This window comes from Artemia franciscana, chromosome 10 (genome assembly GCF_032884065.1).
Source record: "Artemia franciscana chromosome 10, ASM3288406v1, whole genome shotgun sequence".
Classification (NCBI taxonomy): Eukaryota; Metazoa; Arthropoda; class Branchiopoda; order Anostraca; family Artemiidae; genus Artemia; species Artemia franciscana.
The window spans coordinates 15,619,632-15,635,155 of record NC_088872.1 but is presented as its reverse complement, the minus strand read 5'-3'; the positions used below and the strand labels follow the sequence as shown (position 1 = coordinate 15,635,155).

Here is a 15,524-nt window from a genome sequence, read left to right as displayed (position 1 = left end):
AAAGACATAAAAAATCGTTAAAAAGATTGCGGGATTTTTTGTTCATTATCTAAAAATATCTTTCATAAACATTTAGCTTTCATGTGATTTTAAAGTAGAGGAAGTTTTTTTAATGCTTTTTTTTCACACGGGAAATTTTTCTTTTTCAATATGCGAAAATATGCTAATTAGATTTAGCAATATCATATTTGCCTACCGTTGACAGTCTTTTATTTAAAAAAAAAATCAGGATTATTGATTATTGAAAGAGAAACTCTTTATTTTTGTGTTACTTATTGATCTCCTCTTTAATTTCTTCATTATCCCATTTTATGAGTAAATTCTTTTTTACGTAATGCTGTTCACAATGAATTTAATGATACGATTTGTCTTTCATAGAAAGTGTTCTTTTAATTTTGCATTCATCTGTTTCGTTAATGTGGTGTTCAAGATAAATTTTCTTATTTACACTATCGTTATTTTACATGTGGGAAAAATCTTCCAGGGAAGAATTTTCCATGTTAAAATGAATTTCATTTGTACATCTTTTTCCGTCTTTGTAAATAGAATTAAATAATGATATTATATTAAACACCAATATACATAACACAATACATTCATATAATAGAAATCTAGCGAAACATTAATATAAATTCAGAAAAAGATCCTTAGAACCCACTTTATTTAAGTTGTCATTTGATAACAAAGGAAAACTACAACAATACTTTCCTATTACAATTTTACAAAGTTATAGAAATTGCAAACAGCATTCGTATATAATAAACCGTTAGTAATACAGTACAAAAAGTAACAAACACAAGAATGGAAGACACTCGGCAAAATAAATCTTCAAAATATAACACTCAAATCAAGGTCTTAAGCAAAGATTAATTATCTGCAACAAACAAGAGTATACTTCCCAATGGAAACCAGCGAGCAAAATCCCCCCCCCCCCTCGGAAAATAGTAAGCAATGTATATAGCAAGGAAATTAATAAATATTCTTTTTTAAGTTTCGGTGAAAAACAAAGCTCCTAGTAGCACTTGCCCCCCCCCCCACCCTCAACGCTTTTTGTACCGATAACCAAATGAATTCAATGTCCAATCTAACAGCAAAGACGAAGCTTTTCAAACAATTAGAGCCAATTTGATGTAAATTTTCTGTTGGAATTTTGTTTTCTTTTTTAAGAATTTTTTTTTGTTTGAAAACAATTTTGTTTTCTTTGTTTTCATTCGAGTTTCAAACAAAACTCAGCAACAAGAACTGTACTGTCAGACTCAACGTAGGTCACCAAAGGTATAGCCATAAGCCACCAAAGGTATTTCCAAAAATACTTGGTTGTCTTGGTTTAAAAACGTGGCTTTTTTCAAACCACCCTAAATCGATAAAGTTGATGAATGAATATCGATAATGCATCGTTTAATTTTTAAATTCTAAAGCTGAAATGCCTGTCTTATTCAACAAGCAATAATTGTATATATATATATATATATGTACATTTTTTTTTTAAACGTACATACATATCAGTTGATTAAAGGCTCTTAAAGAAAGATATTCTCGTTTGGTGGCTACCTATAGTACTAGAAAATTTATAATAATTATATACCAGGGCAGCAATTATGCATATATAAAATTATCGTTCGTTGAATAAGTGTTCCTTTTCTGGAGTCAGAACCGATTCAGATAAGGCACAAATTTGGAAAAAAATCGTTTAGTGCCTTATGCCAAAACTGATAAAAGAAGCGACAGTATCAGGTTAAATGGGATAATAAAAGGGTCGAATTCAATGTTTCCACCTTAGGGTTTTCCTCCCTATTTTTTTAAGTCTTTTAAAGGGGAGCTTTAGAAGAGGATAATGAAAGGGGATAAATAAAAAGGTTGAATTCAACGTTTCCTCCCTATTTTTTTTAAGTCTTCTAGAGGCGAGCTTTTTTCGCTTGGGCAATGGGTTTTTTTTTTAACAGCCTTCAGGAGTTTGCCAATTCATTATCCCAGTTCCTCTGTAAAAGGGTGAGTGGATATGCGCATATAAGTAATTTTTTTCAGGCAGAAAATTGTTATTTTTCCTGAGGCAACATTTTTTATATTGCATTTTTTCTTTAAAATTAATTCAATATCAAGCGCGTCAGATTTTTAAACAATTTCGTGCAGTAAATAAAAATTTAAGATTAGAAAAAGCTATCTTCCACCATCTTACTATTTGGGAAAGCCATCTCACTATAAAGAAGTCATTTTACAGGATTGGAGAGAAATCGCTTAGAAAGAGTAAAATCAAATTAGCCCTTATAGCTAAGCCTGACAGTATAAATTTCTTGATATTGAAAATATAAAGATTAAAAAGAAAATAATGTCATTTTTCTTCAAAAAGTTTTTTTTTACTATTTGTCGTTCCTCCTTTAAATAGTAATAATGTTTTATTTTTTTTTCAAATTTTTCTTTTTACCATATATTAAACAAATTAATAGAAACAGTAAATCAACAACTATGATACCTAATCATCAATAACCGAAGTTACCATAATATATTTTCTATTCCTTAAACTAGAATACTAATCAAATATGACATAAACTCCTTGATTCGCAAAAAATATATTATAAGTAAAAAATCAACTTAATAAATTCAAAGACCGTGGTGGATCGAACAACCTCCTAACATAAGTAATCTCCATAATATATATATATATATATATATATATATATATTGTACATATATATGTACAGGAACAAGGAAAGATCCTAATATCAAATTTCATTTTGTATGAATTTTTTATGATTTTACTGATAGGAATGTATTTCACAATCTGCACCTATCACATGAATATGAGTAAGAGCTTATGGTAGGTGCCCACTTTCCCTGGGTAAGGAATTTAATGCACCGAAACTCATATAGGCAAGTGTGTAATCCTCGGAGGAGGCCTTAAGCGAGGTAATTACTTGGGAATATTTTATTAAATTTGAAGTGCTTTTCTTTTCATTTTACAATGATTTACGTTTACTAATGACAAATCTTTCTTTTTGTCTGATTATGTTTGGTTATACTATTTGTCCTAGGTGAATGGATAGGTGCGTAAGGTCAAAGCCTCGTTCAAGTTTCTATCTATCTTAAATGTTTAAGTAGAAAGAGTAATTTTTTTCTAACCGAACAATTACATTTTATCAAAAAGAAACAGCAAAATTTAAAGAAAACAAAAATTAAAAGAATAACGAACATAGAGAGCATTAAATACGAGATATGACAATAGAAAACAAATAAAATGGAGAAGAAGATAAGAATTATTGATACAGAGTGAAAACCCGAAGGTGCTTTTTAATTTAAAAAATAACAATTATTTTAAAAGAATCCTCAATAAAACAAGCACAACTTGCAAAGCAACTACTGAACTACGGTAATGGGTTAAGTTAACATTTAGCAATTTTACAAAAAAAAAAAAATATTCTTAGCTCATAAATTGATAATTTTCAGGCTATATTGCCTTTCTATTTATGAAATGAACAGATAGAGGGCAAAACTGTTAGTTCCGACAGTGAGCTTAATTGAAATTTTATCTATTGTTTATTTATTTCTATCTCATTTCATAGCCCAAAATGCAAAAATTGCCAGTGAAGATTCAATGAATTCAAGCGCCATCGAGCTTCTTAGTAAAAAAAAAGATTGTAAAACTAGATGGCAGAATAAACTTGCTACGGGATAGTATCAGTCTATTTAACTTATTATTTAACTGCATTTAACTAAAGCACGAAGTGGCCACAGACCTAATGATGTCCTGAACAAAGTTGAAAGTTTTTCTTTTTCCATGCTGATGAACTTTACAGTTCAGTCAGCGTTACCATAGCAAATTACTTATCAGAATCGTACATCAGGGGCGGTTTAAAGGGGGGGGGGCACATAAATTTTAGCAGTGCAAAATTTCAAATCAATAATCTAATAGTTATAATCTTTTTGTAATATTTCAAATTTTATTTTTATCAAGATAAAGTAGAGGGCACAGTTGACAGCAAGTATAAGCAAATTGAATCCGATTTTTTTTTTTTTTTTTCATATAAAGTAAAAATTCAGATTTAGATAAATGAAAAATTTATGAATAAATGAAAATTTTGTTAATATTTAGCTTGAAAATGTTTGGAAGACAGGGGGGGGGGTATCGATATTTTGTTCCCGGAGCAAGAGAGGCCAGAACCGCTACTGGGGAACATGACCTTAATCACATTGGATTTCTGCATACATGTTCAGAACAAAAGAACCGCAGAATTCTTAATCCCATTACTACGTAATATCATACGAAAACCAAAATGCTTTCAAGCATACCTATATAATAAATAGATATGTCTATGAAACGATCTGGCTTAGACATAGTGGATCAAAATATCATTTAACTTAATCAAATTCATTTTTGGTTGTTTTATATTTTTCACTATTTTTATGTCAGTTTATAAAAACAGTAACTTATCATAGAAATTGACCCACTGTATTTTAAGATATAGCCATTAACATTTTAATTTTCAATTTGAAGCTAATGAAATAATTCTCAATTACTAATCTTTTTTACACTTTCTTCTCGTCTTCTATCTTCTTCAATCCTTTTTAAGGCTTCAGTTTTCAAAAAATCCACCTTCTTGTAGACAGTAGAGGTCTTGATTCCAGGCGGTTGTCTAGCGTTGCCATTTGATGTTGGATAATTGTCTTTTTTCAAATCTAAATCCAAATATTCAATCTCATAGTCATGTATACGGTCAGATCCCGTCTGAAATTGAACAAAAAGGAAAATGAAGGAGTTGTATCAGATACTAAATTGTTCATAATCTTTCTTTAAGTTCACCGTCTTTCTCTTCGTCGACATCTGTGAACATTTTATACCCCTCCCCCCTAAAAAGGGATAAACGAATCGGTACAAATCCTTCACATGAGATGAATTCACTGGTATTTTTTTACTTTAAAACATTGTCTGTGAAAAAGTAAAATTTCACATTTCTTCTGTCAATTGAATCTCTAGTATGTTCTTCTTCTTAAAAAAAATGTAAAGCTAATATGCACAAGAATAACTTATCGCCAGATACCCAAGGCTACAGCTGGTTGCAACTACGACAGGAATCGGGATTACTTGCAAATACAACTATGTGTGACTGCGACTACGACTACTTGCAAATGTGACTACTTGCGACCACAATTGCTTGCGTCTGCAACTGCGACTACTTGTAACTGCAACAACTTGCGACTACGACTGCAATACTTTCGACTGCTTATGACAACAACTACTTACCACTACGACTATGACTATGACTATTTTCGACAGCAACAGCCTGCAACTATTTGCAACTGTGAATATGTAGAACTCACAATATTTGTAAATGGGCCTACTTGTGACTGCGACTATTTGCAACTGTGAATACGTAGAACTGACAATACTTGTAACTGGGCCTACTTGTGACTGCGACTATTCGCAACTGTGACTGCTACTACTTGCGATAACTTGAGACTATGTCTATGGCTACTTGCGTATGTGATTGCGACGCTTACTACGACTGCTACTACTACTTCTCCAATTGCGACTGCAACTGTCAATACAACTTTCTATTTCTATTGCTACTACAACTACTACTGAACCAAATCAAAGATATAAAGGTGTATCCATGCTGCAAAAGCGCTTATCTACAATATATCAAGAATGGCTAAGATTATTAAGTGGAAAATTTCAAGGTTTGCCGAATTAAATCAAAATATTCTATGCGCACTCCAGTTGTCAAAACGAAGAATCTGAAATAACTAAGAAACGGCTAATGGTATCAAGTTGAAACTTTCAAGGAATGTTATGGGGGATGTTGAGCTAAATCAAAAGATATGTTTGTGCATCTAGGTTGTCCAAATGGTGTGTGCAATACTTCAGGAGTGCTAAGGGTATCAAATTGGTATTTTCAAGAAATGTGGGCGGGGATATTGAAGTAAACTGAAAGACACTGTTTGCATCAAGGTTTTCAAAACAGCATGTGTGAAATTAGTCAAGAACGGCTTGGGTATTGACTTTGAACTTTCAGGGCATGTAGAGGGATGTTCAACTCAATTAAAAGATATGATGTGAATCTGGGTTGTGAGAATAACATCTTTTCCCCAGCACACCTAGTAAACGCTCACGTCAAAGTCACAAATAAAAGGGTTTGAAGAATAAAAAACGAAGAAAACTGAGTGATGCCTCTTATATATTCTGTACTTATTTTCTTATTCCAATTTCATTCATATGTAATATTTAAAATTTCTCCCAGGATTCTTTTGAATATATTATCTTTGAATTGAGGTTGAATCAAAATTTTAGTAAAAGAATCGTCCCAAGACCATGATATGAAATTGAACGAAACACATGCAATAACTACACTGAATACAATTAAAGTCAACGGTCAGTTCACCTTATGGAACTTGAGAATTTTAATCAGAATCTAGTATTTTAATTCTTAACCAATAACCGAAAAACTGGAGAAATATTCATTAGATAAAATAGTAAAACAATAGTAAAACTTTGGAATCGAAACAAATGGAAAACAATAAAAAATACTTTCCAAAAAAGAAGTTTTTCAAAGAAAAGTAAAGAATCTTATTTTGACAACTTAACCACTTCAGTAGGAAACACTACAAAAATAAAAGTAGTACGATTATATTCCTTATATTGTAGAATACTCTTTCCATATCTCACGGTTGCTTTTCTATCAATGCACCCTTGCTAAAACCAAAAAAAAACTTATTTTGAGTTCTGTCCATTTTATTTATTCTGTGATAGTTATTTCTAGCCGCTATAAGTTATAATTATTATAAAACTTTATTTCTACTCGTATTCAGTTTTAATATAAGGTTCTTTATTTTTCTTTGAAAAGTTTCTTTTTCAGTTTTTTTTTAACTAATTAGAAACGAAAAAAAAAACAATTATATAGCTCTAAATAACCAATTTTCATATTCAATAGTTGCATTCAAAATGTTGATTATATAGGAATCTGAAGAATTTTGAGGCAGTTTTCACGATTTTCTTAGAAGAAGGAGGGAAGAACCTGGATGTCAATCACCCATGAGAAAAAACATGCCTATAAAAATGCTACGAAAAGAGACAATTCTTAGGAACGTAGTAACTCGCTATCACAGCGTCTGGACTCAGTTAGTGTTTGGATTTTTCCTAACTCTCGTACCGCTTTGTTAACATTCAATCTCCCCTACCTACTGTGAAGAAAACGCGCTTCTGCAAATAAACTCAGGATATATAAACCGAATAGAAAACTCTTGGTAGCAGGCTAACTCATATTCAGAATATCTCCCTCGGTATTTTGGATCCTGTAACGCTTTGATAACACAGGATCTCCCCAATTCTCTGGGAGGATAATAACCATTAAACAATAGATGAAAATCCAATAAAGGACTCTTAGAAGTACACTACCTAATTTTCGGTATATTTGATAAAAATGGATTGGCATCCAACTCTCCTACCTCCTGTAATAGGTTGGTAACGCTTGATCTTATCTGCTCCATCTTAAAATCAAATAAGCCTCTGCAAATACAATATGGATGAAGACCCAATGGAAGAGTACTAGGAGGAGACATATTTATTTTCAGAATGTTTGATATGCAACCTTTGGTAAACGGACATCTCGCTCCTGAGCCCTATATCTTGTAAAGCCCTAGGACATTCTGAATTAAAATCATGTTGCCATCAATCCATGGCTAATTGGAGAAAAAGCCAAGACAGTTGATAGTCTGAGTGAGAAGCATAGCAGGCATAAGCCTTTTTCAGGAATGTATAAAAATGATCTCCCTAGATCTCCCTTACTTCATATAAAAAAATGACTCTCTAAACTCAAATAATGGACCAACTAGAGGACTCCAAGGAGCACAATAGCTCATTTTCAGCAAAGACATCAAAAATAGACACATTGGAAGGAAAACATAAGGGGCATCTTATTAATGATTTCGGGAATGAAAGAGGGATGGATCTGTTAGTATTCGGAACAACACTTTATATAAATTATATGATACATCCATAGGCGTATTAAATTGAAATAGAAGACTAGTGCTTAGCTCTGTGTCAACCAATAAAGCCTATGAAAATAGAAAACAGGTTTCGTGAAAATTTACATCTCTAAAACTACAAACTGTCAAAAACTACTATTCTAATTTTGCTCCAAAGACACATTCAAATCATTAGTAAACAGTTCCAGCAAATTCACAGCACAAAAAAAATACATTGTTAGTACCAACGATAGCGAAAATGAAAACTATTTGAATCAAGGTCGTTGAAACTTAAACAATAATGAACATTGTTACGGAAAAAACACAAAAATAAAATCAGGAAAAATTAGAGAATTAAATTTTTAATAAAAAAGGCCTCCATATGCAGTTACGCAATTTGGGGTAGTAGCACTCACTATATTAAAAAAAAAAAAAAAAAAAAAAAAAAAAAAAAAAAAAAAAAAAAAAAAAAAAAACCATGAGCGAAAAACTAGCAAAAATAGCGAATTCAATTTTTATTGAAAAAACCTCCATATGCAGTTACGCAGTTTTGGGTAGTAGCACCCACTAAAGTAAAAAAAAAAACATCGGCGAAAAGTCAGCAAAAATGAAGAAAAATAGAGAATTCAATTTTTAATGGAAAAGACCTCCATATGAAGTTAGGCAGTTTTGGGTAGTAGAACCCACAAAATAAAAAATAAAAAAAAACATGGGCGAAAAGTCAGCAAAAATGAAGAAAAATAGAGAATTAAATTTTTAATGGAAAAGAACTCCATATGAAGTTAGGCAGTTTTGGGTAGTAGCACCCACTAAATAAAAAATAACATGGGCGAAAAGTCAGCAAAAATGAAGAAAAATAGAGAATTAAACTTTTAATGGAAAAGACCTACATATGAAGTTAGGCAGTTTTGGGTAGTAGCACCCACTAAGTAAAAAAAAAGAAAAAAAAAACATGGGCGAAAAGTTAGCAAAAATGAAGAAAAATAGAGAATTAAATTTTTAATGGAAAAGACCTCCATATGAAGTTAGGCAGTTTTGGGTAGTAGCAACCACTAAATGAAAAAAAAAACATTGGCTAAAAGTCAGCAAAAATGAAGAAAAATAGAGAATTAAATTTTTAATAGGAAAGACCTCCATATGCAGTTACGCAGTTTTGGGCAGTAGCACCCACCAAATTAAAAAAAAAAATTATGGACGAAAAATCAGTATAAATAAGCCAAAAGCATGGCACCAAAAAGGTTAAGAGGGTGTAGCTTTCTTCTGAAGGTCCAGTCGTCTCTGGAAATCAACATATTTCTGATTTTCAAATTGTACGAACCTAAAGGCTTGTCAAAATTAGCAAATAAGCTTTGCTTACTTATTTTCATGGCTAAACGCGGCAACACTGATGAAAACACGGTACTGTCCTAAGAACTTCATAAAATCTTAGGAAATCGCGGTATTAAGATATTGATTAATATAAGACGGATCGAGGAGGGCAAACATTATTTTATGTAGATGTTCCTGGTACTTGGTACCTGGTACATGTTCCTGGTAAAAATAATTGGAACGCACTGTTTACTTCATACAATAACAAGATGAAAAGAAACATATAAAAAAATAGAAAGTATCGAGGGAGAAAAGGGGAGAAGGTAGAATCTATTGCTTGTCCTATGTGTGGATCTCAGGATGAAAGTTTAATACATTTTTGTGTGAATGTGTCGAATTGAATGAATGGAGGCGAAAGATGTATGGTAAAGAAAAATTGAATAAGATATGGATGGTAAATAGAATGAAAGAGACAAATTTCCTGAGTATTAAAAGGATAGCAAGGTTTTATCAGGATTGCAGCGGCACATCGTGAGCGTTTTTTTTTAAATAGTAAAAATTTCTTTTAGTTAATTTGTTGTTTGTTTTTGTTATGTAAATTTCCTATGGCCCACGGGCTTTTTCTGGAATAAATTATTGTTATTATTATTATATTCCCTGATAAGATTACTGATTTCTCTGATAACATCCTACAAAAAGATATATTTCGGAAAATAAATCAAGCGATGGGGAAGGGAGTCGTACGCTAAGAGGTAAGGCTGAGCTATCACAAAAACAAGTATGGAAGCAACAAGATTGTTATTCGGTTTAGTAGAAATCTTCGATTTCAGAAATACAACTAAAATATAAACAAATCGGCATTACCTATGCTATTGTCAAAATAGTATTTTCACCTTAGTCCCTTTTGTCAGTAAGAAACCTCTTTCTACCACCCAAAGTTTGGTTCTGTAGCAGCTCACTTCTTACGCTGTTTTTTTTTTTTTATCAGCACTATTTGTATCTGGTAATCAGGACCACACATTTGTAGATTCACCCAAAACACTAATAGTTCAAAAACACATTTTTAGACTTATGACACTGATATATCTTTCTATCTAATAAATCACTACATACCTGATTTAAACTGGTTGTACTTGAGCTTCTTCTCACAACAAAAGCACCCCGCCCACCATCAGAATGATGTCGGATTCGATTCGTATTTGGTCGGGGTAAGTGTCGAAATTCGTCAGAAGTATCTAAAGGGGGTACTGGCGAAGGGGCAGCTCGGGTTCGTTGATGCTTTGAATCTATAATAAAAAGCAGTTCTTAGTAGTTGTAGTTTAAGGAGTGTTAGTAGCGTATCTAAAGGAGGTACTGGCGAAGGGGCAGTTCGGGTTCGTTGATGCTTTGAATCTGTAGTAAAAATCAATTCGCAGTTGTTGTAGTTTAAGGAGTGTTCGTAGTGTATCTAAAGGAGGTACTGGCGAAGGGGCAGTTCGGGTTCGTTAATGTCTTGAATCCATAATGAAAACCAGTTCTTAGTAGTTGTAGTTTAAGGAGCGTTCGTAGTGTGTCTAAAGGAGGTACTGGCGAAGGGGCAGCTCGGCTTCGTTGATGCTTTGAATCTATAATAAAAATAGTTTAAGGAGTGTTAGTAGTGTATCTAAAGGAGGTGCTGGTGAAGGGGCAGCTCGGGTTTGTTGATGCTTTGAATCCATCATAAAAATCAATTCGTAGTAGTTGTAGTTTAAGGAGCGTTAGTAGTGTATCTAAAGGAGTTAATGGCGAAGGGGCAGTTTGGGTTCGTTGATGTCTTGAATCTATAATGAAAACCAGTTCTTAGTAGTTGTAGTTTAAGGAGCGTTAGTGGTGTGTCTAAAGGAGGTACTGGCGAAAGGGCAGCTCGGGTTCGTTGATGCTTTGAATCTATAAAAAAATCAATTCGCATTTGTTGTAGTTTAAGGAGTGTTTGTAGTGTATCTAAAGGAGGTACTGGCGAAGGGGCAGCTCGGCTTCGTTGATGCTTTGAATCTATAATAAAAATAGTTTAAGGAGTGTTAGTAGTGTATCTAAAGGAGGTGCTGGTGAAGGGGCAGCTCGGGTTTGTTGATGCTTTGAATCTGTAATAAAAAGCAATTCATAGTAGTTGTAGTTTCAGGAGTGTTAGTAGAGTATCAAAAGGAGGTACCGGCGAAAAGGCAGCCCGGTTTCGTTGATGTTTTGAATCAATAATAAAAAAGAAGAAAAGTAACAAAAGCTTGACCTCAAAGAAGAGTGAATTTAACCCCAGCAGGAGTGAACTTGTTCAATCTACGTAATACTTTTGTGTGTTCAAAACAAACTAGCAACTCACCAACCTACAACACAGGCATAATTTATTGATAAACCAAGTTCGACATTTAATTTCACTCCGAAACAAGTGATTTTGCGACAAGCCTGCAGCTGCAATTTACACCAAAAAGACCAGACAATCACATCATAGGATTCATTAGTCACAGATCTATCTATTCACTCAGCCAGTATTATGAATTTTTTACTTGAGAAGGATATAAATATGCTTAAAAAATAAGAAAGTTCTTCTTTTTTCAACAATTTCCAACGAATGTTCAATGCATCTAAAAAAAAACTACGTACAAAGAATTTGAAAAATATAGTTCGGTAGACGGATAGAACTCAATCGCAGGTATGGAATGATAGCAAAATTATCGTCTTCCGTTGATTCGTATTAACCATATCACCAAAAATTGCTTAGGGAATATAAACCTTAAAACGTTTTAAACAGAAATATTCAATTTACAAAAAAAAAACATCAGACACATTTTATCAAAAACTTCCCAGATTTTTGTTATATATTATGAATTCTTAGGTACATTTAAATCTTAAGCGCTGTTTCTGGTATGAAAGCACCAGATCGTTTTGAACTTTAGTTAACAGACAAATGCCGCCGTGACACCTACAAATATCTCAAAAGGAAGTCAGGAAGGCCCGGCAAAACCATATCACCAGGAAGTCTAACGACATGAAACACAGTTCAGGAAATGCAATAGCCATGAACTCCTCAAAATAGCTAGGGAATTTTTAACCAGAAAAGATCTTCCAGTGTCCTTAGTCATGGAAAAACACTGAAATAACATCAAAGATGCAGCTTGCCCGCTGGAAAGAGTACCTCAAGGGAAAAGTTAAACCCACAAGTACTTTCAGATCTTAGCGTCCTAAGCGTATTTAACTCCGCCACCTCCACCAAAATCTGAGATCAAAGCAGCAACAGAATTTTTAAAACAAGGCAAACCTCCGTGACCAGACGGCGTTACTGTAGAGCTAATAAAATTGGCTCAAATGATGTTTTCAACCAATACCATAGTAATCAAGTATGCTTTAGGCCAGAACGAACTGCTAATGATCAAATTTTTACGATGGGCCAACTAACGGAACGAAACATCGAGTTTAACATAAACTACTTATTGATTTTCGACAGGCCTTAGATCTCATTTATAGAGACGGTTTGTGGCATATTATGAAACACAACAATATGCCAGATAAAATCGTCACAATAGCTGAGGGCATGGAATCACCTCAAACGCCAAATATTGACTACAGATGGACTCTCTGATGAATTCTCGACAACTTGCAGAACCCTCCAGAAATGTATCCTCTCCTCATGTGTGTTCGAAATTTTCTTCTGCATTCCATCCTTTTCCTAATACCCGGGTCAGTATGGGACAAAAACAGGCGGGATCCTAATTTGATGCTGATGATATTGGTCATTTAGCTACGACCATCAAAGTCCTTTAAATATAGGCAGACTGCATCTCACAAGCAACGAAACAGTTCGGAGCGCATATTAATAATTTAACAATAAAAAAAGCCATGGTTATGTCCTGCAAGGGCACCTCAGACCCTCCATCTATAATAATCATTAGTGAGCAAGTGGAAATAGTGGACTGATTCCTTTACCTCGACAGTCTGTTAACGGCTGATAATTGCCACACTACTGACGTCAGACGCCAACTGAGAAGGGTGAAGGAAACTAATAGAAAACTCTATCCCCCCTCTACCTCCAATTGTTTTCATATTCTACAATACTTTCCCAAAATCTTCAAACAGGATGAGGGGTCCTGAATAAAAAAAAAAAAATCTTGCGTGTTTGGAACAGTACTGAATGGTTTAAAATGACCAAACCTTTTTTATGACAAAAACCGAAACCCCTAGCTTTAATTCTATTTCTGACAAATCGTTTTACCAGAAACAACATGGTGTATCTGACATTTTACTTCAAAACGAGCATTTAAATTGGAAAGATTTTACTAGCGAATTGCAACCCATTGGTCATATTTGCAGAGGTATTGCTCAATAGGAGATGACAGACATTGGCCATAGCCAGGACAAAACTGAAAGGATGAGTGAGGCTATTCAGTTACAACTGAATAACACACTAATACTAAATACACAAACACTAAAAATTAAACTTACGAAAAGAAAAGAAAGAATAAAAGAAGAAAAACAAGAAAAAAGAGAAAAATATCTATAACACAATAAAAACCTTATATACAATACATATACAATGTATTGTTATATATAATACACTAGCTTTAGGGTGGCGCTTCGCGCCACCCCAACACCTAGTTGGTGGGGCGCTTCGCGCCCCCCAAGCCCCCCCGCGCGTAAAAAATGTTTTTAGCTACGTAAAACATGCGAATATACAACATTCTTCGCTGTCCCATTGCCTGTGCATATAAATAGATTGTCAGGTTTACTGACTCTTGAACATGCAACATATAATTGTCCATGGGAAAAACAATCCGTATTCAGATCTATGCCTCATTATTCTAATGACGTGTCCCTGTGTCCTGGTCGTCATTTATATTCCCTGTGTCCCGGTCGGCATTTGTGTCCCTGTGTCCCAGTTTGTAATTTCTCTTTGAGTGTCTCGGTCGTCATTTATATTCCCTGTGTCCCGGTGTGCCGGTCGTCATTTGTGCCCCGGTGTCCCGGTCTGTAATTTCTATTCGAACAATCCCTGTGTCCCGGTCGTCATTTATATATCCCGCCTGTGCCCCCGGCGTTCCCGTTGTAGTTGTGTCCCTGTGTCCCGGTCGTTATTTATATTCCCTGTGTCCCGGTCGTAATTTGTGTCCGGGTGTCCCAGTCTGTAATTACTCTTTGAGGTTCCCGGTCGTCATTTACATTCCCTGTGTCCCGGTCGTCATTTGTGTCCCGGTATGTAATTTCATCAGTTGACAAACATGACGTCAGTCGACAAACAACTTCATGACGCATACAACTCAATCCTTATAATGACGTCAGTCGACAAACATGACGTCAGTCAACACACAAACATGACGTCACTCGACACACACACACACAGACAACTTATTTTTATATATATAGATAGATTGAAAAACTAATTTCGAGATCCAGCTAACGACCGGGCTTACCTAAATAGCATCATTCATGACAAGATGCATCTGATAGGCTATTTCTGAACAGTTTAGGTAGAAAATTTTCACCATATATTCTACTATTTCCTTGTTATTTTTATTTCTTTTTTAAATGCTAGCTCTAGATAGCTCATGACTTTCACTAAATCTTGTTATGAATGGTTCCATTGTTAGGCATATCCCATTGTGAGTATATTCTATTTATAATTTTATTTCGTACAGTATATACAAAGTGAAACCAACATTAGTCACCTTAACCAGAAAACTCTCAACAAAAAGCATAAAAACCTTAATTTCACTCTCCTTTAAAATGATATATTGGACAGATAAACCTTTTCCTTTTGGGTATAATTTTCATGATAATTAAATATAGCTGAAAAATAATGCAGCTATGTTTTCTTCCAGCTTAGTCAAGCAAAACACAAGCATTTGACCAAGCAAGGAAACATACAAAATTTTTTTAGTGCAATTACATAAAAGCAAGAGCAGGTAGAGAGCCTCTACATTCATGCCATCTCTCCCTCCTGTTTGTGTAGAGATATGATTTTTAGTATTTTGTCGATGATTTATTCGCACTTTCTATGTCTTCAGTTATGTTATCATGTTTTCCAGCTCCTATTAGTTCAGTAATTCTTTTTTTCAACAGTTTTAAAACCTCCCCGCTTGTTTTTGAATTTGGTTTTAGATCTACTGATTAGATAGCACATGTTGCAACTTCGAGAGGGATGTTTCCCTTCTCCTACCAAGAGATTGGGCAATAGGCTAGTTACTTATCCTTGGAAAAAAGATCCAGCAACTGAAAAGTCGATTCAACAACTTATAAGCCATCAATGGCTCTGCAGG

At 34.0% G+C, this 15,524-nt stretch overlaps 1 protein-coding gene across 2 annotated transcripts in view; it reads right to left on the bottom strand.

The window, feature by feature from the left end:
• Positions 1-644: 644 nt before the first annotated feature.
• LOC136031833 (protein daughter of sevenless-like) overlaps positions 645-15,524 on the bottom strand; it is a 35,289-nt gene continuing 20,409 nt past the window's right edge. Inside the window, exons 5-6 of one of the 2 annotated variants that reach the window (XM_065711661.1) lie at positions 10,378-10,550; positions 645-4,720 (exon numbers count right to left, since the gene is read on the bottom strand). In XM_065711661.1, coding sequence (XP_065567733.1) covers positions 4,505-4,720; positions 10,378-10,550 — 389 coding nt within the window. In that variant the 3' untranslated portion in view covers positions 645-4,504. Of the gene's footprint in view, positions 4,721-10,377; positions 10,551-10,975; positions 11,170-15,524 lie in introns of those variants that run through there. The other variant, XM_065711662.1, reaches the window with a different exon arrangement.